Genomic DNA, 27,693 nt, shown 5'->3' with positions numbered 1-27,693 from the left:
ATGCATACATATAAACGGAATGCCAATAATTTATTTACTTTAATTTACTTTAATAATTGATGAATTATAATTAAAAGGTAGGTAGGCACTCAATATAATCACTTATTGTTATAATTATGCTATTGACTTTTTTTATATTGTGAGCATCCGATGTCGAATGCCGGTGTGCGGATAAATCAACAATGATTTTTGTTACGCCGTTGAATGCTAATTTTTAACCGACTTCCAAAAAAGGAGGAGGTTCTCAATTCAACTGTATTTTTTTTTTTTTTTTTTATGTATGTTACATCAGAACTTTTGACCGGGTAGACCGATTTCGACAAATTTTGTTTTAATCGAAAGGTGGTGTGTGCCAATTGGTCCCATTTAAATTTATTTGAGATCTAAGAACTACTTTTCGAGTTATATCTAATAATGTGTTTTTACTTGACGCTTTTTTCGTCGACCTACGTTGTATTATACCGCATAACTTTCTACTGGATGTACCGATTTTGATAATTCTTTTTTTGTTGGAAAGAAGATATCCCTAGTTTAGTACCATGATAAGGAAACCAGGATCTGATGATAGGATCCCAGAGAAATCGAGAGGAACTCTTGAAAATCCGCAATAACTTTTTACTGGGTGTACCGATTTTGATAATTTTTAATTTAATCGAAAGCTGATGTTTGTCATATGGTCACATATAAATTTTATTGAGATCTGATAACTACTTTTTGAATAATCTTTGATAACGCGTAGTTACTTGACTATTTTTTCGTCGATATACGTTGTATTACTCGTCGATGTAATTGAAGTCGTTTTTTTTTTCGTTTGCAAGCAAACACAATTATTTTCTTAGTTAAGGTTCTTTGTATTTCAAATAAATAAAAAATAGAATTCGAAATTAATTTTCTTTTGAGATAAACCAAATAACTCAATTGTAATTTTATACTCGAACACGACAAAATAAAAATAAAATGTTATGTTTTAAATGTCTGTATATATTATTAAAAATTATACATTTACCAAGAAATCCTGTACGAAAATTAGGAATACTATATCAATGCACAATATATACCTATTTTACGAGTATGTATACTAACCTCACAACTTTTTACTGGATGGACCGATTTCGATGATTCTTGTTTTAATCTAAAGCTGATGCTTGTCTTGTAGTTCAAGTTTAATTTGATCGAGATATAAGGTATATATACTTTTTGAGTAATCTTTGATGACGCATATTTAATGTGATTTTATTATTATATTTTGCAAATTGTCGTGACATTCATTAATTTTTTTAGTTGTATTTGTGTTATAAGAATTGTTTAAGAAGAATTGTTTTATGGGTCAATTGTTACCTGAAACAAAGAAAAATAATTACTTAAGTGACGGTGCATACGCTTCGTCGACACATCGCCATCTATCGGAATGCAATAAGACTACTTGGGTTCGGACTATCGATCAAATAATGTTACGCGTCAGATGTACTATAATGTTCACTACGTTATAGTAGATTTGGGTATAATATCCACTACAGGGCATTAGCAGTTTATTCTTTATAAATAATTTTGAACATTCTTGTTTTAATCGATAGCTGATGCTTGTCTTGTAATCCTATTAAATTTAATCGAGATGTTATGACTACTTTTTGGGTCATCTTTGATACCGCGGATTTACTTGACTATTTTGCATTTTGTTACTACTTACTTGTGATGTAATTGAAGTTTTTTTTTGTTTACAAGTAAATACAATTCTTACAACTTAATAAGTCAGTTTATCCTATTGCAGACCACCACTGGATATAGGCCTAGGGTTGCCAGATGGTCGGGATTCGTCGGGATTATCCCGACATTTCGTATGATGTCCAGAGTCCCGAAAAAATACTAAATGTCCCGACAAACAACAGCAAATCAAAAATGTAAAACTATCGCGATAATAAATGTAATGCGAAGTACATGTGGCAGTAATTTATCAAAAAGGAGTTCAAATTACTAATAATTATAATACTTATTAGAATAAGTGATTGTGATAATTAATGATCTCAGAATCTGCCTAAAAATGTTATTTTTTTTTTGTTATTGTTTTTGTGATTTTTATTTTTATAATAAAAAGTAAATTTGTTTATTGTTTTTGTGATTTAAATTTTTATAATAAAAAGTGATTTTTTATATTTCTTAATATTTATTTGTCCCGTTGGTCCCGACCCTAATCCCAAAATCCCGACTTTTTGAAAATTTGCCCAGATATTTTAGTCTACCCTTCTGGTAACCCTATATAGGCCTCACCAAAGTCATAAAAAAAATATAAGTGTACCTAATTTTGGCAAGTGTAAAAACTATACAAAACAGAATATTTCATATAGTTATAGGTACTGATGTTTATCTAAATAATAATAATAATAATATATAAAATAATATAATATAAATATCTAAATAATAATAGCAATAAGCGTACTTAAACTCGTTCAACTAACAATAATCGAAACAGTTAATGGGTGGGAGGTGAAAAACACAATATTTTTCAGCGACTGGCGCAAGTAAAGCAATAATGGCGTCTAATTAGGTCATTTAACGTAATTGCTAGCTCTAGATTGGTTTTTTCGCGTCAACAATGTCCCACGAGGCCGGCGTCGGTTCCTCTAATGAACATGTCTGGCATTAAACAAAAATAAAAACGTATGAAAATACCGCGCTTTCTGTAATTAGGTCTCGTGGTAATATTATTTTATATAATGTATTTTACCTACTATTTATAGCTACAACTAATTAGAATGTGAAATAAAAATAATTGTTTTGAGTAGCAACTTAAAACTACCATACAGATTTCAATTAGCATAAACATCGACTACGTCCTAACAAAATATCTCCCTACTACCGTAAAAATATTTCACAAATTAAAGATTATTTATAAATATTATTAATTACAATACCGCAACTGCAAATATGGTGTACTGCTGTGTAGTTACTGCAGTAAAGAGCCATCCCCTCTCTTCCCGTGGGTGTCGTATGAGGTGACTACGGGATAATACCTACAGTTCCACTACCACCTTGGAACTTAAAAGCCGATCGATGGCGGGGTAACCATCCAACTCCTGACAAAGCCAGCCCTGCGGTCACCAGCCCGTCTGCCTAGAGTGGTGACTATGGGCAAAACACCTTAGTTCACGCCATTTTTGGCGCGAACTTGGGGAGGCCTATGTCCAACAGTGGACTGCGATAGGGTGAAGTGAAATATGCTGAAGCTATTTTAATTTGTTTGTAAGTACAACATAAAAGTGTGTAATATAGCTACTAACATGACATGTATATGAATGGTAATTATAACAAAATACACAGAAAAGCTCTTTAGAAAATTTATTTAAATATAACTACTGAAAGTTTTTAAAACCCTGATATAGAGATCGGTGAAAACGGTGAACACTGAAATACAGATTGATAGGAAGTCTAAACTTTGGTAAAATTTATGAAAATTGCTAGAATATTATTACCAAAATCTACTGAAGTTCTGAAGAAGACAATTCAATGATTGGTGGATGTTGGAGAGGCTTCTCTCTCTTGCGGAGTTCATCTCGCAAAAGGATCAGATTCTCATAATGCTCCGCAGATGTATCTAGAAGTTGTACACACGCTCTCACGGCCGCTGCTTGTCTGTCTCTTTCATCTTCCATTGCAGCATCCGTAGCTTGGCTGACGGTTAATACATTTTCTACCATTTCATCTAACCTAAAAGTATTTAATATTTACGAAATCATACTTATACTGTCTTGTTGTCAGCTTTGTGTTAATGTTTACAATCTTGGAGGACTTACTAATTAATTATTAATGTTTATTTAACTTGTCTGGAAGATATTGCTTAAAGCAATAAAACCGCCTTTGCATGCTTTCAGCATATCTTTCTTTTTTATTAACCGACTTCCAAAAAAGGAGGAGGTTCTCAATTCGACTGTATTTTTTTTTTTTTTTTTTTTTTTTTTTATGTATGTTACATCAGAACTTTTGACCGGGTAGACCGATTTCGACAAATTTTGTTTTAATCGAAAGGTTTTGTGTGCCAATTGGTCCCATTTAATTTTATTTGAGATCTAACAACTACTTTTCGAGTTATGTCTAATAATGCGTTTTTACTTGACGCTTTTTTCGTCGACCTACGTTGTATTATACCACATAACTTTCTACTGGATGTATCGATTTTGATAATTCTTTTTTTGTTGGAAAGGGGATATCCTTAGTTTGATATCATGATAAGGAAACCAGGATCTGATGATGGGATCCTAGGCAAATCGAGGGAAACTCTCGAAAATCCGCAATAACTTTTTACTGGGTGTACCGATTTTGATAATTTTTAATTTAATCGAAAGCTGATGTTTATCATGTGGTTACATACAAATTTTATCGAGATCTGATAACTACTTTTTGAGTAATCTTTGATAACGCGTAGTTGCTTGACTATTTTTTCGTCGATCTACGTTGTATTACTTGTCGATGTAATTGAAGTCGGTTTTTTTTCGTTTGCGAGCAAACACAATTATTTTATTTTTTACTAGCCACCATGTTTTCTTACTATGTGTATGCATTTTACTACGTCTATGCATTAAAGTAATACTGGAATAGTACATTTAATTGAAGTCTTGATTTTGATTTACATGAGTGTACACACATACATACATTCTTAGATTACCCAAATATTTATTACTTACACCATACTACGGGTATTTATAGTACAATTTTCACGAACACTTACGTGCGTCTCCGGATTTCAAGATACAGGCAGAAAAAAATTACAAGTAGTGTGCCAAGAGCGGTATTAAGCTGTGACCACGTAAGGTACTGGTCGAAAATATGAAAACGGGATATGCGAATTTTCGGAAGAATATTCCACACTGAAAAACCTGGCACCAAAAGCGTCAGAGGCAGAGTGAACACAACTAACGCAACCACTGCGGACACCGCGTCGCAATCGTTAGAAGACATAACTCTTAAATTTTAACATTTGTAAACAATTCATCTAATAATTTATTTAGTTCCGCCAAATGAGCACAGATTGTTTCAACAATGTCAGGTAAGACAGAAGTGACAAGAGTGTGGACTTAATTTTTAATAAAGAGGCTTAAAATTCTCTAAGAAAGTTGCAAATGTATTGCAATGTATCAATTATCCAAAACGATACGAAATAATCTGTTTTAGTCTAAATAAATACACTTTGATATAAATAAAAAAAGACTATTTATATAAGCAATACAAAAAGTAGTTTAGTTAAAATTTGAGTTTTACTACATATTGCTTTTTTTTCGTTATCTAAATTTAAGTCAGAAAATGAGCGAGAGCGAGACCGTTGTCCTTCACCATGTGACGCTAGCCGGCAGTCGCATAGCATATCAATTTCGACTAGGTACACACAATAAAATTGGACGGTCTCTGGAGAGGGCTTAAACGATTCGCCGTTTTGTCTCGGGCCCAGCTGCGTAATGACCGGAGCAGGAAAAAATTGTCAGCAAGAAAACGCGAGGGTAGTCGGGTTTATGTGAGTGCGGCAGCTGGCGGCAGCGGCGACGCGTTCCTAACTGCCTCTGCTTACCTCGCAAAACTCGCGCCAATTTTATTTATCGAAAATATAAACCGATTTGCAGAGCACCCTCGTAAATCTGCACGACCGATTTATAGCTGTTACCAGCCGCGCTTAAAACAAAGTTGCTTCTTAAGAACTTTCTCTCTCCTTCCTATTTTGATAAAATATAATGATACTTTCCTGAATATGCAATTATATATTATTGTATATTAGACAAGTAACTTTTTTCTATTGTTAAGCTCCTTTTATTTTCAAGTGTCAAAAGTCTTCTGGCACAGAATCGAAGAATATTAAAGTAATTACTTCAATATAATAATGAGTTTTATAATAACATACTTACTAGATAAATTTTCATCGTAATTGAACCTCAAATTGTAAAAGCAAACTGCATTTCTATATAAATAGAAAATAGATGGATACATAATACCCACCTTTGCTGTTTAAAAATTACAACTAATTTATACTTCCTATAACGTAATAAAATTCAAAACGAAATTACGCAAGTATTCAACGTTGGGTTGGTTTAACATGATCATCGATTTTGGACCTTTTAACTTTCATATTCTTTTCGCACGTGCAATCGATACGTGAATTAATAAGTGCATTAGCCGATCAAAATTACCGTGTAATCAAACGTCGATTGAAGGGACCGCATATCGTAACCATTACAAAGGGTGATTGAAGCCGAATTCATTACCTTTATGAAGGGAAAATTGTTTTGGTGAATCCCTTAACAATTTAGTTAAAATATCGGTTTTATGACATCGACTCATCTAAATTCCATAATCGTTACTACTTAGTCGTTTTTTATAATACACGTCTAATTTATAAATGAATAAGCGAATGAAAACAAAACTTTAAATCTATGTTTCAGTCTTATGTTAGTATTGATATATTTTTTTATCTCATCTTGCTACGTCAAAAATTTCAAACATTTTTTTCAATGATTTTTAAACTAATAAAGGAAAAGGTTTACAGATTACTGTCAGTGTTTTGTATTAGGTAGCTGCTTTATTAAGTATATCACTATCATCGTCTTATATTTTTACGCGTGCTCTTAAAAGAATGTACGAGGACTTAAGGGGAGTCCGGAAGAGTATACCCGCTTTCCACTAAATGTTCATAAATCTTTCTACACTTAAATATTTTCTATAAATTGTATTTTAAGCTGCATTATTTAGCTATATTTTATATTAAGAAAGTTTAATACATCATTATTAGTTTATGAATAATTAGCGATTTCTCCCAAAGTGACATTCGGCTAATGTCTCCCGCCTGAGTTGGAGACTTGACCCACCAAGAGCCTTTATCCGGGTTTGAAAATAGGCAAAATAATCATTACAAATTGCAATTCAATAAATAAATTTAATCATAAAAATGCGACACATGGTCAGTGGCGGTAACCAAAGGCCCTGGGGCAAAATACAAGCGAGAGCCCCAACTAAACTATTTAAAATCATTTGTTCCTTATTCGTCGTAGTCTGAATTTGACATACTCGACGACGATCGGTAGTGAGAGATCCCTTCCGAGGACCGCCGAAAGCGCGCCGCTGCGAATCCTAAGCGGCGCACACCTCCAGCGTGTGGAGCGCCGTATCCTCAGGCGCCCTACACTCGTGGCATGCTGGACTTGGCTCCCGTCTCGCGATTTGGTGCAGATACTTATTCTATATTTTAAATGCTATTTTTTTCTTTCTTAGGTCCTGTCCGCCTGAATCCTGCGTTGAAAAGCGAGATTGGACGCGCAACACAAGCGAAGCGTACTCAACAACATCAACTTCAGCGCGACGACACCAGCGCCGCTTGGTCTAACCGACCAATCAGTCATAAAAGCTAACACCTAACAATAGACTAAGTGTACATTGTAGTTAGCCCTAAGTGTACATATATTTGTAGCTAGCTTTAAGTATATATATAGTAAATGGGACAAGCTGTAAATATTGTACAGTCGGATTAACGAATAAAATCTAAGAAAGTAACAAAAACAATGTCGTCACAACCAAGAAAGGCAACCGACGCTACATTAGTGGCATCGAAGTCCTCGGCGTCACTTAGAAAAAGAGTATTGAAAAGAATCACCTCAACCATCGCGGCAACAACATCTGCCGCCTCGCCGTTGTCTGTCGATGTGTGTGTATGTAATTTTTATATTTATATTAATATTTATGTGCTCGTCAGAAGAAATATAAATACAAAACAATAGTTTTACCAAGTTCCTCTGCCGGTTAATGAAGTTACGCTCCGAAATTCATAAAAAAATCTCATAAAAATCTTTGTACTTCAAAAGTTTATTCATCCAATAGAAGTAATTCTTACGCTACTTTCGCCATATAGCAATATTAAAACTAACACATTTATTTCCAAAGAAATAATGAGCGATGTATGTATGTATCGTACATAATGGTGCTGCTTGCTCTACGTAAAAAGTAATTTTCATAAAATAAAAAACATCAATATTTTTAAATATATTATTATTTATTAGCACTACAAATGTATAAAATATCAGTCACCTTAATTAATAAAACAATATCATCGAAAATATGAAGCGATATTAAAATTAAATATCTTTACTTATGTATAACGTTAAGATTTAGTATTGTTAATTAATGTAGAGATGAAAGTATAATTATTCTTGAAACAATAATAAACTATTTTGTATTAATTTTATATGATTAATTTATTTTTCCCATGATATATTATAAAATAATAAAATAAGATTTTTTTTTCTCTCTCTATTTTTTTATTGTAACAAATGTCATTTTTTCGGTAAATTACACAATTAAGATTTATATCTGATTACAGTAGCGTTCTAAGAATGTTGTGCAAACCTTTAATTTAAGTGCATATTGTATAACTTTTTGGTATTGTTTTAATTTAGAAAGCTTTTTTATGTACTTAGTTGGTATGCCTTTATTAAATAAATAAATAAATAAATAATTTTTTTAAAAGAGTAACTGCGGAGTTTCTGTTCTGCAGAATTCAGAATCGGTGGTAGATCCAATTTTAACTATAATTTATTAATTAAAACTAATACTGAAAAAATGACGATTCAAAATTGCTTTTGAAGCCTTTTTGAATAAAGAAATTTTTGATTTTGAGTTTCTGATTTTGATTTCACAATTATTTTTTTTTTTTTTTTTAATTTTTCTTCTTGCATGCTTATTAAATGATTACATATAACAAATTTTGTATACGTTTAATGTCATAACATAACAATGTTTCTATAGTGCGAACAACGAAAGGAGATACCAGACGAAAACAATGCCCAACATTTATCATCGGGACAAACAAAATATAGTCTATCTCTTTCTATCCTGTTTGTTTGCTATCTTGTTTGCTTGATATCTGCTGCTCGGCTCTCGACTCGGACGGGCAAGGTCAAATGAGATTATAACACGTGGTTCAATAAGTCCCGAGACTAAGTACTAAAAAAAGGTCTTTTTTATAAAATTAATTTTTATTCATCAACATAGTCTCCTCCAAGAGCGATACAGTCCCTCCAACGCTTTTCTAACTTTTCTATCCCATGTGTGTAGAACGATTTGTCTTTGGCTTCAAAATAAGCCTCCGTTGCTGCGATAACTTCACTATTTGAGTCAAATTTCTTACCCTGAAGCATTTTTTTGAGGTCTGCAAACAGCCAGTAATCGCTGGGGGCCAAGTCTGGCGAATAAGGGGGATGAGGAAGCAATTTGAAGCCCGATTCGTTAATTTTGGCCATCGTTCTCACGGACTTGTGACAAGGCGCGATGTCCTGGTGAAACACCACTTTCTTTTTGTTCATGTGAGGCTGTTTATCCGCAATTTCGTACTTCAATCGCTCCAATAAGCACATGTAATAGTCACTATTTATATTTTGCCCCTTTTCAAGGTAGTCGATGAAAAGTATTCCATGCGCATCCCAAAATATAGACGCCATAACCTTACCGGCCGATTTCTGAGTCTTTGGACGCTTCGGGCGGCTTTCACCAGCCGCTCTCCACTCCGCTGCCTGCCGATTAGATTCCGGAGTGAAATGGTATATCCAGGTTTCATCCATTGTTACATACCGATGTAAAAAATCCTTTTTATTATGATTCATCAGCGCCAAACATCGCTCTGAATCATTGATACGCTGTTCCTTTTGATTAGTTGTAAGCAAACGCGGCACCCACTTAGAAAAAAGCTTTTTCATGGCCAAATTTTTATGTAAAATAGTGAAAACACTACCAGCTGAAATCTTCACTATCTCGGCTATCTCTCGCACTTTTACCTTCCGATCTTCCAATACGATTTTGAGGACTTGGTTAATATTTTGTTGAGTCACTGCTTCATTTGGACGACCTGAGCGTTCCCCATCATTGGTGTCGATGCGACGGCGTTTGATGTCGGCATACCACCGACAAATGGTTGCTTTAGAGGGAGCTGATCCTGCATAACATTTTATAAGCCATTGCTGTGCTTCAACGGTATTTTTTCCCATTAAAAACAATGTTTTATCAACACGCGAAACTTGTTTTTTTCCATTGTATCGAAATTACAACCGTAGCGTCACATAAATGTTTCAAAATCAATAATTTTATTGTTCCATTTTAAAAAATTTGACACATATTCTTGTATTGATAGCCAGTACTTTTTAAAAATCAAAAGAGTTTTTAATATATGCGCCATTTCCAGGTTAGTCTCGGGACTTATTGAACGATCTAGTAGCTGTGTTTGAAAACATTCGGACGGCCCTTTGATTTTGCAGTTATTTATTCTTATTTCATTCCGTGCCTAAAGCGATATATAGAATAACCCTTCCTTGGCAGTCGGGTAATAAATAAATATACATTCAAGAATTACTAATTGTTTGTTTAGATAATATAATATTAAATATAATATTAAATATATTATAATATAAGATTTAATACTTTTTTAATAGTCATCATCATCATCAGACGCCGCGTTGGCGCAACGGTTACAGCCACGGATTGTACCTGTTGCGTCAGCGGTTGCGGGTTCGATCCCCGCACATGACAAACATTTGTATTGGCCATACAGGTGTTTGCCGTGGTCTGGGTATTTGTGCAGTCCTTGTGGGTCTCCACACCGTGCCTCGGAAAGCACGTTAAGCCGTCGGTCCCGGTTGTTATCATGTACACCTGACAGCGATCGTTACTCGTAGTAGGGAATATATCCGCCAACCCGCATTGGAGCAGCGTGGTAGATTAAGCTCTGATCCTTCTCCTACATGGGGAAAGAGGCCTATGCCCAGTAGTGGGATATTACATGATGAAGCGAAATAGTCATTATCAAAATATAAATTCATTTTAAACTTTAATAAAATGTGTAAGTAAGACTTGACATTTGGTTTTTTTACGTCTGGTATTTCCTTTCGTTGAACGCACTACAGATGAAAATAGCTCAAAATTAACTGTGAAAGTAGATCACTTTGGAATTTACCACAAAATTGATAAATCTTTGGATTTAGAAGTAAAATTTACAGAACAAACATATGTGTGCTTTTAAATTATGTGTTGTGGGTATTATCTAGTAAATAAAGGCTTCCATTATTATTATTCCATATTTGGTACGTCAAAATAAATTAATATAAAATAACAATTGTATGACAAACATGATTAATAATAATAACATATAATTTCCAATAAAAATTAAATAATTATAAGAATTAAATACTTTTTCTTAATCACTAATAATATAACTAATTACGTTAGACTAGACATTATATTAAAGATACATTTTTAAGCTTGTATAACAAATCAATCAATATCACCAATATATATTTGCTTATACGGTTACAAGTAATGAATATTCTCACTATAAGATGCCTAATTGACATAATTTATGCTAAGTAATTTAAAATAAAATAATATTGGAGAAAATAAACTATACAGACAACAAAATCTACTACAAATTATATAATCAATAATTATTATTTCTGCACGTTTTTAATTACATTCCACTAAATATTCTTCACACGAACAATCATCTAAAACCAGCTCATTAGATGCAATCTTTTTACTTTCTTAAATTATTCTATACACAGTACGACCAGCAAATATCACAATTGATCATTATGCTTCCCATTTAATACTAAGTTAGGCACGTGATTTGTTTTTATTAGGCGTTTATTTGATCTAGCTGATTACAATGTGTTAAATCTTTACATAGTTCTTTCTTTCGATTTAGGCTTGCAAAACCATCAGTTTTATTATGATGTCTTAAAAATTAAATGTATAATAATAGAACTTTGGGATGTTCTTATTGTTTAACAAATATAATATATTTAATGTAATACGTCTAACATTACATTACATTTCTCGATACTAAAAAATGTTATGTTTATGTCAGAATATAATACGAGCCTTCAAAAAAAGGGGGAAAGAATCGTTAACATAATACTTTACACTGCATACATTAACCACTTTTTTTTAATGTGTATGCTTACAGCTGTAACGGCTTCACGGCATCACTGTTTTGGGGGGCCGAGTACTGAGACTCAGCTGTTTTTTTTTTTTTTTTTGAAATTTATAGGTACGCTATATACTCTAGTTACCTTCACATTGTCACCAGTTTGGGGAGCAAGAAATGTGAGAATTCTTTTAAGAGGACTTACAAAAAGCGGAGATCCGTTCTTAGAATGCCTCGTAGCGAGATCGAACCTCAGCTTAGGACGAAGTCGGAGTCCCAGCTAAGAAAAGTGAGCCATTTAATACTAATAACTCAATGGCCAATATTAAGAGCCCCAGTGACAGTAAACAGATCAAGTAAACCGTCATCAATATAAGTCTGAGCTAGCGTTAGCTAAATTTTTAAGTGTTAAAATTTTAAGTTAAGTGATCTCACGCTAAAAGATGAAAACTACCATTATGACCACCAACCTACATGTTGAGAATTAAAATCTCACACATCTACTTTCATCAACAAATTGTGTAATAGAGATAAAGCTACCACTCTCATTTATACTCCTACAAATAGCCTACATTCAGCGGTGTATATATATCGACAGTTAATTAAGGAATCCGAATTTTAGTACCATTTGTGACAAAAAGTATTATTGTTACATTATATAATTAATATCGTTATTAATCAGAATAATGTCAAAATCTATAACAACAAACTCTAGAAATGCATTTCGTTAATGTTTTGATATTTAAGTAAATACTGAATCATAATAAATAAAAAACATACTCTAAATATGGTAGATTAACACACATAACAAAGATGTCTTTTCAATAAATATTTTACATTGTGACAATACATATACAGGGAATAAAGAGAGAGAAAAGCAATTCAGCCAAAGTGTATGATTGACATAAACATTTCAAAGATAAACATGTCATATAACGTCAAATAATGTCTTTCATAGTTTTACACATATTTTATGTATGTATTTTATTTTACTGAAAATTTATTTATTAATGTATGTTATAGTCAATAGCAATTGTATACAGACACAAATTAATAAACAATACACTGCATGCATACACATAAAAAAGAAATAATACGCTGCTTTTCTACAACACCCTACTAATTTTTCTAATCTGTTTTGTTTTTTTTTTTCTAATATATGTTTTCTTTTACGTACACTTATTTTTAATTGATATAGTATTTTTGTCCTGGCAAAGAATAATTCACACCAAAAAAATTTTTGTTTTAATAATAAAAACTTTTTTAACTTATATACAGCCACACAATAAAACTATTGCAAATTCTGCCAACAATTACAATAAAAAACGTCATTGTAATATGCAATGCTGCACAATAAGCATTACATGATTGCGATAAAAATACAATGGCAATTAACGACTACTAATTATACAATTTAAATAGCTTGGATTAATTGTGTCACTACAAAAAATATTAACATAGCACTTTACATCTTAATAAACGTCGGACTAATACATTCATCATATACAGATCTATTTATCGAAAAAATATATTAAATTTGTAATAAAATTTTCATCAATTATACACAAAAATGATACAAGCAAGTATAAATAATCATAAAACAAGATATACAGGTACAAATTGATCCAAATAAAGTCATCTATACAAATATATACAACTAACAGCCAATTTTTAAACTTATTAGTAGCTACTATGGGTCAAAGCAAATTTAAGAATACTTATCGGCATAGAAATACTAAAATTAAAATCAAAATATTCAATTTAAATTGAATAACATCATCTAACATCATATCTCATTAATTAAAGCATGTTTTATTTGGAAGAATCAATTATATAGTTCCATCTAAGCTGTCTACAGCTTCCATTAGGCTTGGCACGGAATCCACTTTCATTCCTTTCCTACGAAGTGAGTTCAATTCATCGACCAACTTTGATTTGTCACGACCCAAGGTTTCCCTGAAAGTAAAAATGTTACATACTATCAATAAGTACAATAAAAACAGACAGAGATCAATAAAGGTTATATGAAATAAGGATAACTGTAGATTAACTTTATGCTTAATGCAACATTGTACAACTTTTTTACATAATAAACTAAACTATACAAAAATCATGTTTGTAATCAATAATGTATAATTTCATTTGTAAACATTTTTCACAAATTAACATAAAAAAAAAGAAAATCTTAGAAAATATGAATATGTTTATTATACGCCTCAGTCAGTCTGTTTCTAAGTACATGTGCATCTTAATGGCTGTGTTTTAAGCAACAACGAACTTCTATATATACTACATATATACTTTTTTTTTTTAAATAAATGTATTTATCCATAATATACATTTACAAAAATCACACTGAAACATGTGGGAATCTAATCCACAACCCTGAAGAAGAAGCAGGAAGCAGGGGCGCCAACTGTTCCAATACAGTCAAAAATAAAATAAAGTGTTTATTTCAACAAAAACTAATGCATCATTCATAATTTAATAAAATACTAACACAGATAAGCTAATTTATTTTTTTACATGACTCATAGACATTGTCATGTGACAAAAGTAACTTTAGAGTATTTCCTAATAAGATAAACATATTTGTTTTTCTTGTGTATCAAATTTAACAAAAGTATCACGAAAATTATTGATTTGTTCTTTAAACGCCGAAATAAAATGTAACAAACAATCCTTATCCTACTTCAAATTATTGTCTGTTTTATATCAAACACAATTATTACATATTATCTAAATATATCATTCGTAAATATATTACTCCTACTACATGTTTCGTTTTTGCCTGTGGGGATTTCACAAATGAAGATTCTGTTTTGTCCCGATAAAATATAGCCTATGTTATGAATAGATAATGTAGCATTCTAATGGTGGAAGAATTATTAATTTTATAATTGGTCTGCAAATTTTTGAGTTTATTCATTACAAACATTAATACGTATAATAAAACTGTAAATATAATATGATTGATCACACTAATCTCAGAAACGGCTTATCCGATTTAGATGCGGTTTTCACTAATATATTGTGGTAAGCTACACTTAACACTTGTTTCATGTGAATTGCTTCATTAAAAAAAAGTTATGCAAATTTAAAGAATCACGTTAAACATGTAAATACCCAAACAACGGTGTTTATATCCCAAAGTAAACCAAAAGATATATCCAAAAAAAATGCTGTCCAAAGTCACTATTCCACGCGGACGAAGTTGTGGGCACAGCTAGTTCAAAAATATAAATCTTTCCTCTTTATCATATAATATTATTAGTACATAGATAAAAAAAATTACCATATAGAAATACATGTGTGCAAAAGTGGTATGTAGATGAGTAGTAAGTCTGAATCGCTAACAGCTTCATATCTTCTAAGTGCCAATTGTGCCCATTTCTCAACTGGACCCGCCAATGCTCCACCACTTGATCCCGCACATGCCACAATCCTGCATAGAACGCTTAAGACTACTCTTGATCTGTCTGTATACACCTGTGAATAATGAAAATCTAAGGTTCAATTTTTGTCCAGAAAACACACACTTAACATAGCTTCATATTCACTATAAGTTATTGATTGAAAAATGTAAACATAATTTTAATTTGTAAAATAATACAAAACTCTTTTGAAGCCTACTTGAATTCAGCATTTTTTAATTTTTCATTTTTCATTTAGTATGAACTATATTAAGGGTTGTTAATTATTTATTGATATTTTTTGTGGTTGCGGCATAGCTATAGTGGTATAATGTTTGTATGTCTGTCATGCCCGTAGAAATGGACAGAAACTATCCAATGAGTTATTGTTTTCCCTTGGTACTTCACAAGCTGCAAAGCTAAATAGGCTTAACAAATGTATTTGTAGTTTTTTTGTTTCTAGTCAACAATGTTTGCACACTAATACCACTATATTTAACATATGTCTTTAAATTTTTAATCATAGATCACAGCGACATAAATATGAAATGTCATATCATTTTAAAATTGGAACACATGTTGATGTGCTTTATTAATCGGTGTGTGTGGCAAATGAAAAAAAACTGACTTCAATTATATCAACAAGTAATACAACGTAGGTAGAGGAAAGAATAGTCAAGTAAATACGCATTATCAAAGATTACTCTAAAAGTTGTAATCAGATCTGGATGAAATTTAAATGTGGCCATTTGATAAACATCTGCTTTCGATTAAATTAAAAATCATCGAAATCGGTATACCCAGTAAAAAGTTATGCGGATTTTCGAGAGTTTCCCTCGATTTCTGTAGGATCCATCATCAGATCCTGATTTCCTTACCATGGTACCACACCAGGAATATCTCCTTTCCAACAAAACAAGAATTATCAAAATCGGTTCATAAACGACGAAGTTATCCCCGTACATACATTAAAAATATATATCTATATTATATATAAAAGCGAAAGGTCATTCAACACGAAATCTCCGAAACTATAACACCTACGAACTTGAAATTTGGCAGGTAGGTTCCTTATAGAGACCCCTAAGGGGGTGAAACGGGGGTTGGAAGTTTGTATGAAAGACCTATGTTTTTCAAGTAAGAAATGTGAAATTTAAAATGTATGCTCTATAGATAATGAAAAGGTGTCCAAATAATGTATCTTTAGAAATCAACTCCTTTTTGGGTTTTAAAATGGAGAATGGCAAGTTCACTCACTCATCACGAAATCTTCGAAACTACAGCTACAAACTTGAAATTTGCCAGGTAAGTTCCTTATGGGGCATAGACATCCGTTAAGAACGGATTTTACGAAACTCGACCCCTAAGGGGATAAAACGGGGATTGGAAGTTTGTATAAAAGTCCTATATTTTTGAAGTAAGAGACTTGAAATTTAAAATGTATGCTCTATAGATGGTGAGAAGGAATCCAAATAATGCATCATAATCTATATATATAAAAGAGAAAGGTCACTGAATCACTTATCACGAGAACTCAAAAACCGCTGGATGGTCCATCCATCCAAGATGGACAAAGATGAAATTTGGCAGGGAAGTAGATTATAGTTAGTAGACGTCCGCTAAGAACGGATTTTGCGATAGGAAGTCGTCGGCAACATGCAGGGTCTGCTAGGCTTCCTCAAGGAGCTAAGCTGGCACGAATAGTGCCCCCCAGCCAATCACGCAAAAAAGGCGCATTAAGACGTCGAGTTGTGGAAAACAGCCCGTGTTTATCAACATCAACATATATATATGGTCAAATTCAGTAACCTCCTCCTTATTTTGAAGTCAGTTAAAAAGTCCACAATTGTGGAGCATAAATTATGACATAGGACAAACTGGATTTCAAGGTTCTGTTCACAATCTAGCATTTTATATAGAAACAAGTGTGTAAAGTATGTTAAAACAAGAAGTTTAAATCTGACGATAATTTTGAAGTCGCAAATGCGGTAAATCCATTTAACTATATAACTGTTAATAGGCAGGAGCATTGCATAAGATTTACAAAAAAAAAAAAAAAATACGATCTACACAACTCCATTTCTGTCAATGATAACTCTACCTCCAGTTATTGCACTACTGCAATAAAACAAAACCACTCAAAAAATAATTAACAACATTAAGTTTTATATGATAAATAAAAATATATGTAATAATATTACTAGTATAAAATATGGATAATTGAAATTTATGTTACCTTATTTAATAATTTAAAGCTTGTTTCCAATAAAGACAGAGCTTGGTCAAATTTACCCTCATTTAGTAATTTACGGGCATCCTTTAATTCAACATCCTGAAAGAATGCAATAGCTGCAGGGGCATCCCTCAAACGTGACTCACTTGCTATCAAGTTCAATAATGACTCAAATGCCGCACATCTACTTGATATTAAATTTGGGTCAAAGTTGCCAACAACTATCTGCAATAAGTGAATTATCCACCTGTTATTTAGGTCACATAGCACTTACTTGAAAATATAAGAAGTTCATATATATGTTGTAATAATTAAAACAAACCCTATTTTCTAAGTACTAAAACCCAGCAATAAGCGCGGTATTTAAATCACGTTAGGTAAATTAAATTACTTATGTAATTATTACTGTAAAATTCATACATTCAACACTATAGCTGACAATAGAAATTTAACTATAATACAAAGCAAAACAAAGCTTTGTTTACTAAAAGTGAATCATACCTTCCGCGGAAACGAAATGTTATTCAACAAAGACGGGCAGTCTTTCTTTAAACCATTGTATAGATCTAGAAAGTGGGTGTATCTCCTTTCCACATTAGCGGGATCTGGATCGAATACCCTCGACTCCGTGGAATCCTGTCTAACTTGTAGCATGTATGCTACAAATTTTTTCTCTTTGTCGACACCTTCCACCGTACGAGAAGAAACTATTTCAAACTTCAACATTATCAATTATCTTAGGTCAATGTAGCTGTATAATGTATAATCACAACACTTTTTGGTCACGTCTGGTTGTCTGCGAATGCACATTCGAAATAAACATTTATTTCAATTCTTATACCACGACAAAAAATGTCGCTCGTAGAGTAAACGTACCTATAACCACAATCAAACCACAGTGAGAATTGATTATTGACATATGTAATATGTTGTTTTAAAATTTATCCCCAATAGGGAAAGGCAAAGGACTATAATCCATACAGCCTAGTCTGAATTTGTAAGTTTCGTTCTGATATATCAAAAGGCCGGAGCCAAGTCTGAAGTAACTTTATTGTTCTTCTGATTCGATGACTGGTAGAGTGACATATGTAATATGTTTGACATCAAATTGACATTAGGACTGTTGATAAAATATCGATATATCGATATATCGAAATATCGATATATCGAAACATCGATATATCGAAATATCGATATTATTATTTAAAAATATCGATATTTATTACTAATATTTTTTCGGACGATATATCGATAGTTCGATATTGAAATTCAAATATGACACTCGATATTTTGAAGTAAAACTTGTAAAGACACAAGCTTGTCTTGGGGAGTTAACTGGGGAATATGTGATGAGAGTGCTACGAAAAGTGAGATCGGGCGAGGCGAACGGAAGAGAAAAGGAAGTGAAAGTAGATAGACAGAGACTTATTTTTCGTAACGCTTCAGTCGTGTAGTCTAAAGCTTACTCGTTTTTCTAACCGACTTCCAAAAAAGGAGGAGGTTCTCAATTCGACTGTATTTTTTTATGTATGTTACTTCAGAACTTTTGACTGGGTGGACCAATTTCGACAATTTTTTTTTAAATCGAAAGGTGGCATTTGGTCGCAATCAAATTTATTTGAGATCTAACAACTGCTTTTCGAGTTATACTATACCGCATAACTTTTTACTAGGTGTACCGGTTTTGATGATCCTTAATTTAATCGAAAGCTGATGTTTATAATTTGGTCAACTTTAAATTTCATCGAGATCAGATGACAACTTTTTGAGTAATCTTTGATAACGCGTATTTACTTAACTATTTTTTCGTCTACCCAAGCTATATTACTTGTCAATGTAATTGAAGTCGGTTTTTTTAAGTAACTTTTTAGTTTTTATATTTTCTCGTCAATTGTCTAAACGAGAACATCATGAACTTAATCTACTGAATTTTATTTACACTACATTATTTTTCCTCTTTTAGTTTATTTATTTACATACTAGCTTTTACCGCGGCTTCGCTCAAACTGAAGCTATTAAATAAGTAGAGAGATTTTATCTTTCGTAAATATATTTTTTTAAATAAAAAGTATCCCATATTACTTCTTATACCTCCAAAAATATATGTACAAAGTTTCATGATGATAAATAAAGTAGTTTTCGGGTGAAAGCGTAACAAACAAACACATTCACATTTATATTATTAGTAGTAATTATCCTAAAACGAAATTGTAATTTTCGTAGGCACTTCTCCACGCAGAGAAAAGGAAACGACTTCATCATTATAGGACAGACATGAAGATATGCTCTTAAAAAATTTGTCTAATGCCAATGAATTTTTTGTCACAATTTTTTTTACAATGTCTGCTGAATTAAAGCAGTATTTAGATCAACCGAAGATTTCAAGGTCATTAAATACACTAAAATTTTGGATTGATAGTAAACATTTTACTCTCGTGCTGTCAGAAATAGCTGTTAAATATTTGATTTCTTCCACTACATCTATAATATCTGAACGAATTGCTTCTATAATCAATCTTTTAGTGCCTAATAATCGTAATTTATTTTAAGTATAGTTTATTTTATATTATTATTAATATATTTATATTTATTTTATATTATATATTTATTATTATATAATTTATTTTAAGTATTTTTTAAACTCTTACTGAATATTTTTACGCATTATTGTTTTATTAAAATTGAAGAATAATTACTTAAAATCTTACATATTAATACACTTATAATTTAATTTGTTTAAAAAATATACTGAATTATAAACTGTGTAAATTATCTTTTAGCCGACTTACGATTGTTTTTGGAACGAAAGTCCTTACGCCAGGCTTGAAATTTGGCTGGGCGAGCGAACTGAAAAAAAATGTGATACTAAAACCGTAAGAAAAACATATAACGGACGTGACGTAATATCAGTCACACGACTGTATACTATGACGTTTGTAAAACTAAAATATTACTGGTAAACTTTTTTTTAAAAAATTATTCATGTGATTTTATACTGTCGACAAAAAATAAAATCATGTTTTTTTATTTTACTTAATAGTTTGAATAATAATAATAATTATTATTATTATTTTGATTTATTTTATTGTACGGTATTTGTTATATTCTTAAATACTAAATTTTCTAAATACTTTTATGTACTTAATTAAAACCAAGCAACTTAAAAAAAAAATCAAGAACTAGAAAATATAATTATATAAAATTCAACATTTTTTTTCAAATTGTGTTGCTTCTATAGTATCCGAAGGAACTTCGTTCCTACCTGGTGTCCCGTGACACCACATTTTTTTTTCATAAAAACAAAGTGTATGAAATCAAATCGAAAAAATATCGAAATATCGATATTTTTTTCGATATATCAAACTCCGATATTGATATATTTCAAAATATCGATATATCGAGAATCCGATATTTTAAAAAATATCAACAGCCCTAATTGACATTTGAGATAATTATGACAAATTAAATTAAATTCACTCAATTAAACCAATCAATCAATCAATCAATTAAATTCACAAGTCACAACAGCCAAAAAACAGTATGATTGGATTTTGATTTAGGTTGAGTACTTTTATTATTCATAATAAGAGACTATTAAGAAAGAAAATATTCGCTTTTTGAAGAAGTTTTATTTTGTTTTGTTAATATACCTACTTTATCTTTATCTAAACATTAATAGCCTAGTGGCTTGGACTGTGGCTTCCAATTTGGGCGGTCGCAGTTCGATCCCGGGCATGCACCTCTGACTTTTCGAAGTTAAGTGCGTTTATCTAATTAAATAACACTTGCTTTAACGGTGAAGGAAAACATCGTGAGGAAACTTGCACACCTGAGAGTTCTCCATTAAGTTTTTGTAGGTATGTGAAGTCCGTCAATTCGCATTGGGCCAGCGTGATAGACTATGGCCTATAACCCTATTCTGAGAGGAGACTTGCGCTCAGTAGTGAGCCATTGATAGGATGCTGATGATGATGATGATCTTTATCTAAAAATATTTTTTAATTGTTTTAAGAATCTTTCAATCTTAGCGTAAAGTGCAAATTTCATCAAGATCGATTCAGTGGTTTAAAAGAAGTGTGCCATAATGTTATACGAAGTCTTTTTTCATTGTAACTTTTGTTACATCAGTTTACCATTTCAATTCACACTTGGGTGTTTCTAAAAACACAAAATTATCTAATTATTGATTGTTTTAGGTGTCATTCATGTGCATTAAATACTCAAAGTGTGCGCGCCATAAAAATAAAGCAGCTAATTGGCATAAGTCTGTTTATCAACACTAAACTGTACTGAGCTAGAACATGTCCACTGATTTTTTATCCTGCGCATCGGCCTACCAGTGACAGTAAATTGCGATGTTGCCACATCCACTACATGGCTAACTACAGGAAATAAAGAAGGATATGCCCGCGTGGATTGGGCTGAGATCAAACTAATCGCAAATATTACGATAGGGTCCATCAAGTAACAACGCATCGACATCATCACGTTTTTTAGCCTACCAAATTTGATAGATCTAATAATCACTTGAGTTTGAAGATTTCTTATCCCTAGCGCATCATAATCTACCGAAATAATCTTCAAAATGAACCTAGACACGATAAAAATATTAGCTCAAATAGTAAACGTTTTTTGATAGATTATTACCATTACCGTCAATAGGGATGCCGCTGTCCCTTTTCATTTTTGCGAGCTAACAGAATAAAGAAGTCTTGTAAATGTTTGACAAAACTTTTAAATAGTATGGATCCTGAACTTAGAATCAACGTGGTCTCCCTACAGAAAGAGATAAAAAACATACGTGACGTAATTCAAGGTCAAATTTTTTGTTTTGTCTTTGTCAAAGCATTGTTTACGATGCACTCCCCAGTGTTTTGTATAAGCTTCTTGTCCTATACCAATGATTTTTATCTATGTCTTATACACAGGTCGTGCAACTACAGACACGTCGGACAAAAAAAACCTCTTGAATTGAAACGTAATTATTTAGGCGTGGATGCAACCCATTTATTATTAAAGGTGGAAAATAAAGAAAACTGTGTAGTTCAGAAAATTTTCCGTTGGCAAAATTGTTTTATATTGAATCGATCGAACAGATTAAGAAACGATTGATATTTAAAAATGTCCACAATGTTTCGTCTTTTTTAAATCCTAAAAATGGCAATGATTTGATACCCACATCATCCCATAAAAATACATTCCTCCACACATTACTGTGGATTTTACAGAATAACCTTCGTACAACTAATAAAAAATCAGTTTGAAATACCACACCTTAAATTTGTACAGTCCAATGCAACTGCAAGCGAATCTATAAAAATTAGACTAAGTATGAATAAAGCATGAAAGTAAAATTCAGCATTACCAGAAATATTTAACATCTGCAGGTGTCGCTACAGTTTATTTCACATGGAAACACTACCTTTACCCAGTGGTCACGTGGTGTGGTGCGCACTGCGCACGCTGGTTAAGTGACGTTTCATTATAATTGGTTATATTTTAAATATAAATGCGTTAAGTGTGATAGAAAGAGACAGTATGCTATTCTGTCTTCGTTGCACAGCACACTAATCGATTGTGATGCCTCTGGCGGCCGTAAACTATTAAGCCGCCGTATCCCCACTACTGTAGTTGCTGACCTGTGTATAAGACCGTTAGTATGTGACATTCTTATACATATAAAAAAATAATATCACTCAGTGTCAGCCTCCTCATTACGGTATTCTCTTGAGTCTAGTGAATGTTCTTACTCTAAATTTTTTTTATGAAAGGGAAAATAAATCAAATTCTCATTGTCTATATGTATATTATATTTTAAATATGTATTACATTTGATACTTTTAAAATTTTACATTACTATGTATTATCCACTACGGCTTTAACGTTTTGAGTTATCACAAGCTATAGTCTTTAATGTAACCAACTCCAAAAAAGTTTTTCTGCTATTACTATTTGTTGTATTTTTGATGTAACTTTAATCTATTCGTATTAAGAAAATTCATCGCTGTCAATTAGCAAACAATTTACTACATACCCTGATTAATAAATCGCAGTAAGCTGGAAACTGGAACACTTATATGAATGGCTTCTTTCAACTGGTCATTTTAAAAACGGGTCTAACGCGAATAGACAATAAATAAAAATTATTGTAAAAAAAATCAAGCAATCATCAAGTACGAGTACTTAACAGTTCAAAGAAGTCAGTTATTAAACAAAAAAGTTCTATTACACTATCATGTATACATATCTTAAACTTCTTAATGGATAAAATACACGTATGCTGAACTTTTTATAAATATGATAGTTTATTGCTAAATAAGCACACACGATTCTTTGACTAAATAGGTACATAGTATTTAAAGCTCTGCGTAGTATAGTAGCATAAATTGCTCAAAATGCTTAACAGTTTTCTGTATCATGATACACATATATAGCTAAGAATAAATATTCTTATAGATGTATATTATATTTTAAGGTTATACATATACTACTTGGGTAAGGTTTTTTTTATAAACAATTTAAGTAATTAATGATGTTTAACCACATAATTATAATATCTAATAATTACAATTAGAAAGTGCCTGCTAAAAGTCTGGTTTGAATGGCAGTTGCCAAATATAATATAGCCTGGCCAGGAATTTTCCAGCCAAACCTTTCGCGATTTATCTTTAACATGCTAAAGTAAATATAAAGTAAATTTTTTATCAATTATGCAGAGGGGTCCTGATCATGTCTAGTTCGAATCTTAGAATAAATGGATATTAATGCGATATAAAATTAAATATATTTAGATCCTATAAGTTATATACGTATAACTATTTGATTATGTGTTTTTTAAGCTGGCTCACTGCGGTTCACAAACTCGCTCAACGTGAGACACATACATATTAAATATATTGTACATACAACAATTCAGACAGGGTTAAGTATGCATAACAAGTATATGAAGTATATGTATATGTATGTGTATAAGTATATGAAGAAACAAATTTGGAACTAACGCACACACAGATAAGGGCACGTATTTTCATTGAAGATTTGTGAGCGAGGTGTATAATTGTTGTATTGACTGCATTGATCTATAAAAGGGTCTTTTATAGATCAATTATTGACTGTTGTATTTTTATTTTTCAACTTATTTTTTCTTTTCGTTCTATTTGTTGTATAATTATCTGATTGCTGTGTTTATGTTTTATGTTTCTCTTAGTAATTAATGTAACTGGTGTAAACCGTTTTAATTATTATAATAAATAATAAATAAATAAATTGAATGTTATCAATGTCTGATGATTTAGGAGTACGCCATGTACCTACATACCAAACTGCGCAACATGGCGGCAAGAGGTTTTAGCCCACTTCTTTAAAGAAATTAATTATTAGATCAATCTGAGACTACGTTATAAACAACGTAAAATAAATATAAAGCTTTATTAGATGATTAACAAGAATAAAGATTTATTTCAACAAACAAATAATTTACGCTGTATTTTTATCAACTATTAGGAATGACAGACGAAAATTCATTTATTGAAGTAAAACTTTTTCACGCACGCTTGACTTGAGGAGTAAGCTGGAGAATACGTGCTGGGAGCGTTACGAAAAGTGTGATCGGGCGAGGTGAACGGAAGTTGAGAGGGAGATTTAAGTTAGTGAAGATAGAAAGAGTGAGAGTTACGTTTCGTAAGTTTTACTTCAGTCGTGTGGTCTAAAGCACACTCGTTTTTTTTATTTTAATAAATAGTACGAGAAATAAGTTAAATAGAGTTATATTAACTAACGTAATTAATAAATTAACATTTATACATTTGTATCGATGTTACAATACAATACAATACAAATACTCTTTATTGTACACTATCAGAGAAAAATTTTACACCGTAAAAGAAAATATAGACATGTACAAAAGGCGGTCTTATCGCTAAAAGAGCGATCTCTTCCAGACAACCTCTAGCATGAAAAGGACATGACTAAAGAATTAGACGGCATGGAGGTGTACATACATGATGTTAATTTATTAGATACCTACGGTACGAGCATTGCTTTCATTTAACACTAACTGCATTAAAAATTTCGCTAAGATGTATTGTATTTTGTGTTAAAACAAGGAATGTAGTGTTTCTTTCTAATATTTCATTTAACAATACGATATATTCAATATGTTTATATAGGATTTAACGCATAATAAAACGCTTATTGCTATTAATGACGTCAATGGCGTAGCTTAGGTGTAGACAAAGTGGACATTTGTGCTAGCCTCCTACCTTAGCTTCAGAAAATTTTTTTTAACATATACATTAACATACTAAATAAAATAAAGTTATAGATATTACATCCCGACATAAGGAGATTGAACAAAGACAAGTAAAAATATCTCTACCATAACAGTTTTGTGCGCCCAGTTTCACCCATTCAGCAAGCGTTGGTACCATCTTTTCTTTTTGTATTTTTATTATGCCTTTTGTTCGCATAAATTGCAAATATGGTTACCTAAAATGCTTTATATCAGTAGCCATAAAACGTCACAAAAATAGCGACGTTCGGAAGATAAATCCTAAGACTGATGTACTAATCTTTATCTTTACACAACATACTTTAGATACACTACTTCCAGATATGCTTTATTAAATCATTATTCTCCATCGTACCTACATATATCTATTTAAGTAAGAAATCAAAACTGACATAGGTACAGTAGACAAATTAATGTTTCGTAGTAAACCTCTGTATTAACAGAGGCTTAGGCATAAAATAATGTTCATTATCGCCCACAACGCGAGTGATGCCTCGGCAACAGCTACTATGTTTACCATTTCACTGGTATCTTTGAGAAGTTTTTTGTATATTTCGAAATAAGTGTAATAAAGAACCTTATCAACGTCTAAGTTAGTCCACGCTACGCCATTGTATTGCAGATCTTTTTATCTATTTATTATATGGACAACAACAGGTAAGTAAAGAGAGCATTTCATTTTCATTAAAAATATTGTGCTAATAACTTCTCTACGCCTTATTATTTAGGTGTAAATATTAAAAAAATATGAAAAAGTAAATAAGTATTTGCGGCTACATGTATAATTTCTTGTTCCCATTATTCATATGTTTATTAAGTCGAACAATAAAATTTAAATAAGACACCGTTACATGCTTTATTTGCGTTTTTTTTTTTTTTTTTTTTTTGATATCTTGCATTTATATGAATACATTTACAATTATTGAAACACTTTTAATAATCCAGTAAATTTAGTTACACGTATATAATATGCATCCTGGCTTGTAACTGTCTTACTCAGCTTCAGTCTTGAGTAATTTCTATTAAAAAAAAAAACTATATTCGATGAACATACACTACTTAAAAATGTATAAAAACAACTATTATATATCATTAAAAAATGCTCAAGCGACCGTCAAAATCAATCAATATGTATTGTCAAACTCTGGATCGATATAATACTACACATTCAATAAATACATTATAGTTATCACGTTATAATACAACACATTGGTCCATTATTCAAGAAAGCTCAAATATAATCGTTTAAATACAATTCAATTGGACATCTTCTCCGACGAATCAACGTAAATGCAAGCGCATAATTTTTGCATGAATCTCAATACGCAACCGGAGAAAGCGTGATAGCATTCAGGTTTGCCCTTCCATCTCACACAGATGTAGTACACTGGAACACCGGATAGAAGGATAGCTAAACCTATCGCTGTGTCCTTTGGGTTGGTTATGGCTGGGATAAAGACCAGGCAGCCGATGGCGATAAGGAAGATGTAGGGTATGATCAGGTTGACTTTGATAGGTCGCGGCATATCTGGTTTTGCTCGTCGAAGCCATAACATGCCGACGATCGACGCGCCGACTGATAGCCATAGCGTTTGAGAGAAATAGTTGATCAGGTCGAACACGTTACTCGTCGTTAGCATCAACAGGGAGAAGAAACACTGAAAAAAAAAAAAGAGCAATTTAAAATATTCGAATGCAAATTCGGTAGGTGTATATATATTTGTTTTTATTATTACAAGATAAATTACTATATAATTAACTAGCTGCCAGGACAGACTTCGTTCTGTCAAAAGTTAATAGTAATATTTTTTTTAATCTA

At 31.8% G+C, this 27,693-nt stretch overlaps 3 protein-coding genes across 3 annotated transcripts in view; all 3 read right to left on the bottom strand.

Moving 5' to 3' along the window:
• Window positions 1-3,461: 3,461 nt before the first annotated feature.
• LOC123669263 lies at window positions 3,462-4,950 on the bottom strand. The gene is made up of 2 exons (XM_045602876.1): window positions 4,721-4,950; window positions 3,462-3,702 (listed from the first exon to the last, which is right to left on the bottom strand). The coding sequence occupies exons 1-2, from the start codon at window positions 4,948-4,950 to the stop codon at window positions 3,474-3,476; spliced, it is 459 nt and encodes a 152-aa protein (XP_045458832.1). The 3' UTR covers window positions 3,462-3,473.
• An 8,210-nt stretch (window positions 4,951-13,160) lies between these two features.
• Window positions 13,161-18,485, bottom strand: LOC123669530 (sorting nexin-20). Its single transcript, XM_045603131.1, has 4 exons — window positions 18,086-18,485; window positions 17,588-17,809; window positions 15,234-15,427; window positions 13,161-13,894 (listed from the first exon to the last, which is right to left on the bottom strand). Exons 1-4 carry the CDS (start codon window positions 18,308-18,310, stop codon window positions 13,768-13,770), a joined length of 768 nt encoding a protein of 255 aa, XP_045459087.1. The 5' UTR covers window positions 18,311-18,485; the 3' UTR covers window positions 13,161-13,767.
• Window positions 18,486-26,640: 8,155 nt separating this feature from the next.
• The window catches only part of LOC123669528 (large neutral amino acids transporter small subunit 2), a 35,297-nt gene continuing 34,244 nt past the window's right edge, over window positions 26,641-27,693 (bottom strand). The window contains exon 7 of the mRNA XM_045603130.1: window positions 26,641-27,532. Within this exon, the coding sequence (XP_045459086.1) occupies window positions 27,131-27,532 (402 nt within the window). The 3' untranslated portion in view covers window positions 26,641-27,130. The remainder of the gene's footprint in view (window positions 27,533-27,693) is intronic.

The sequence above is a fragment of the Melitaea cinxia genome, chromosome 3 (assembly GCF_905220565.1).
Source record: "Melitaea cinxia chromosome 3, ilMelCinx1.1, whole genome shotgun sequence".
Lineage (NCBI taxonomy): Eukaryota > Metazoa > Arthropoda > Insecta > Lepidoptera > Nymphalidae > Melitaea > Melitaea cinxia.
Note: the sequence above shows the minus strand (reverse complement) of the source record. Positions and strands in the feature narration are given on the sequence as shown.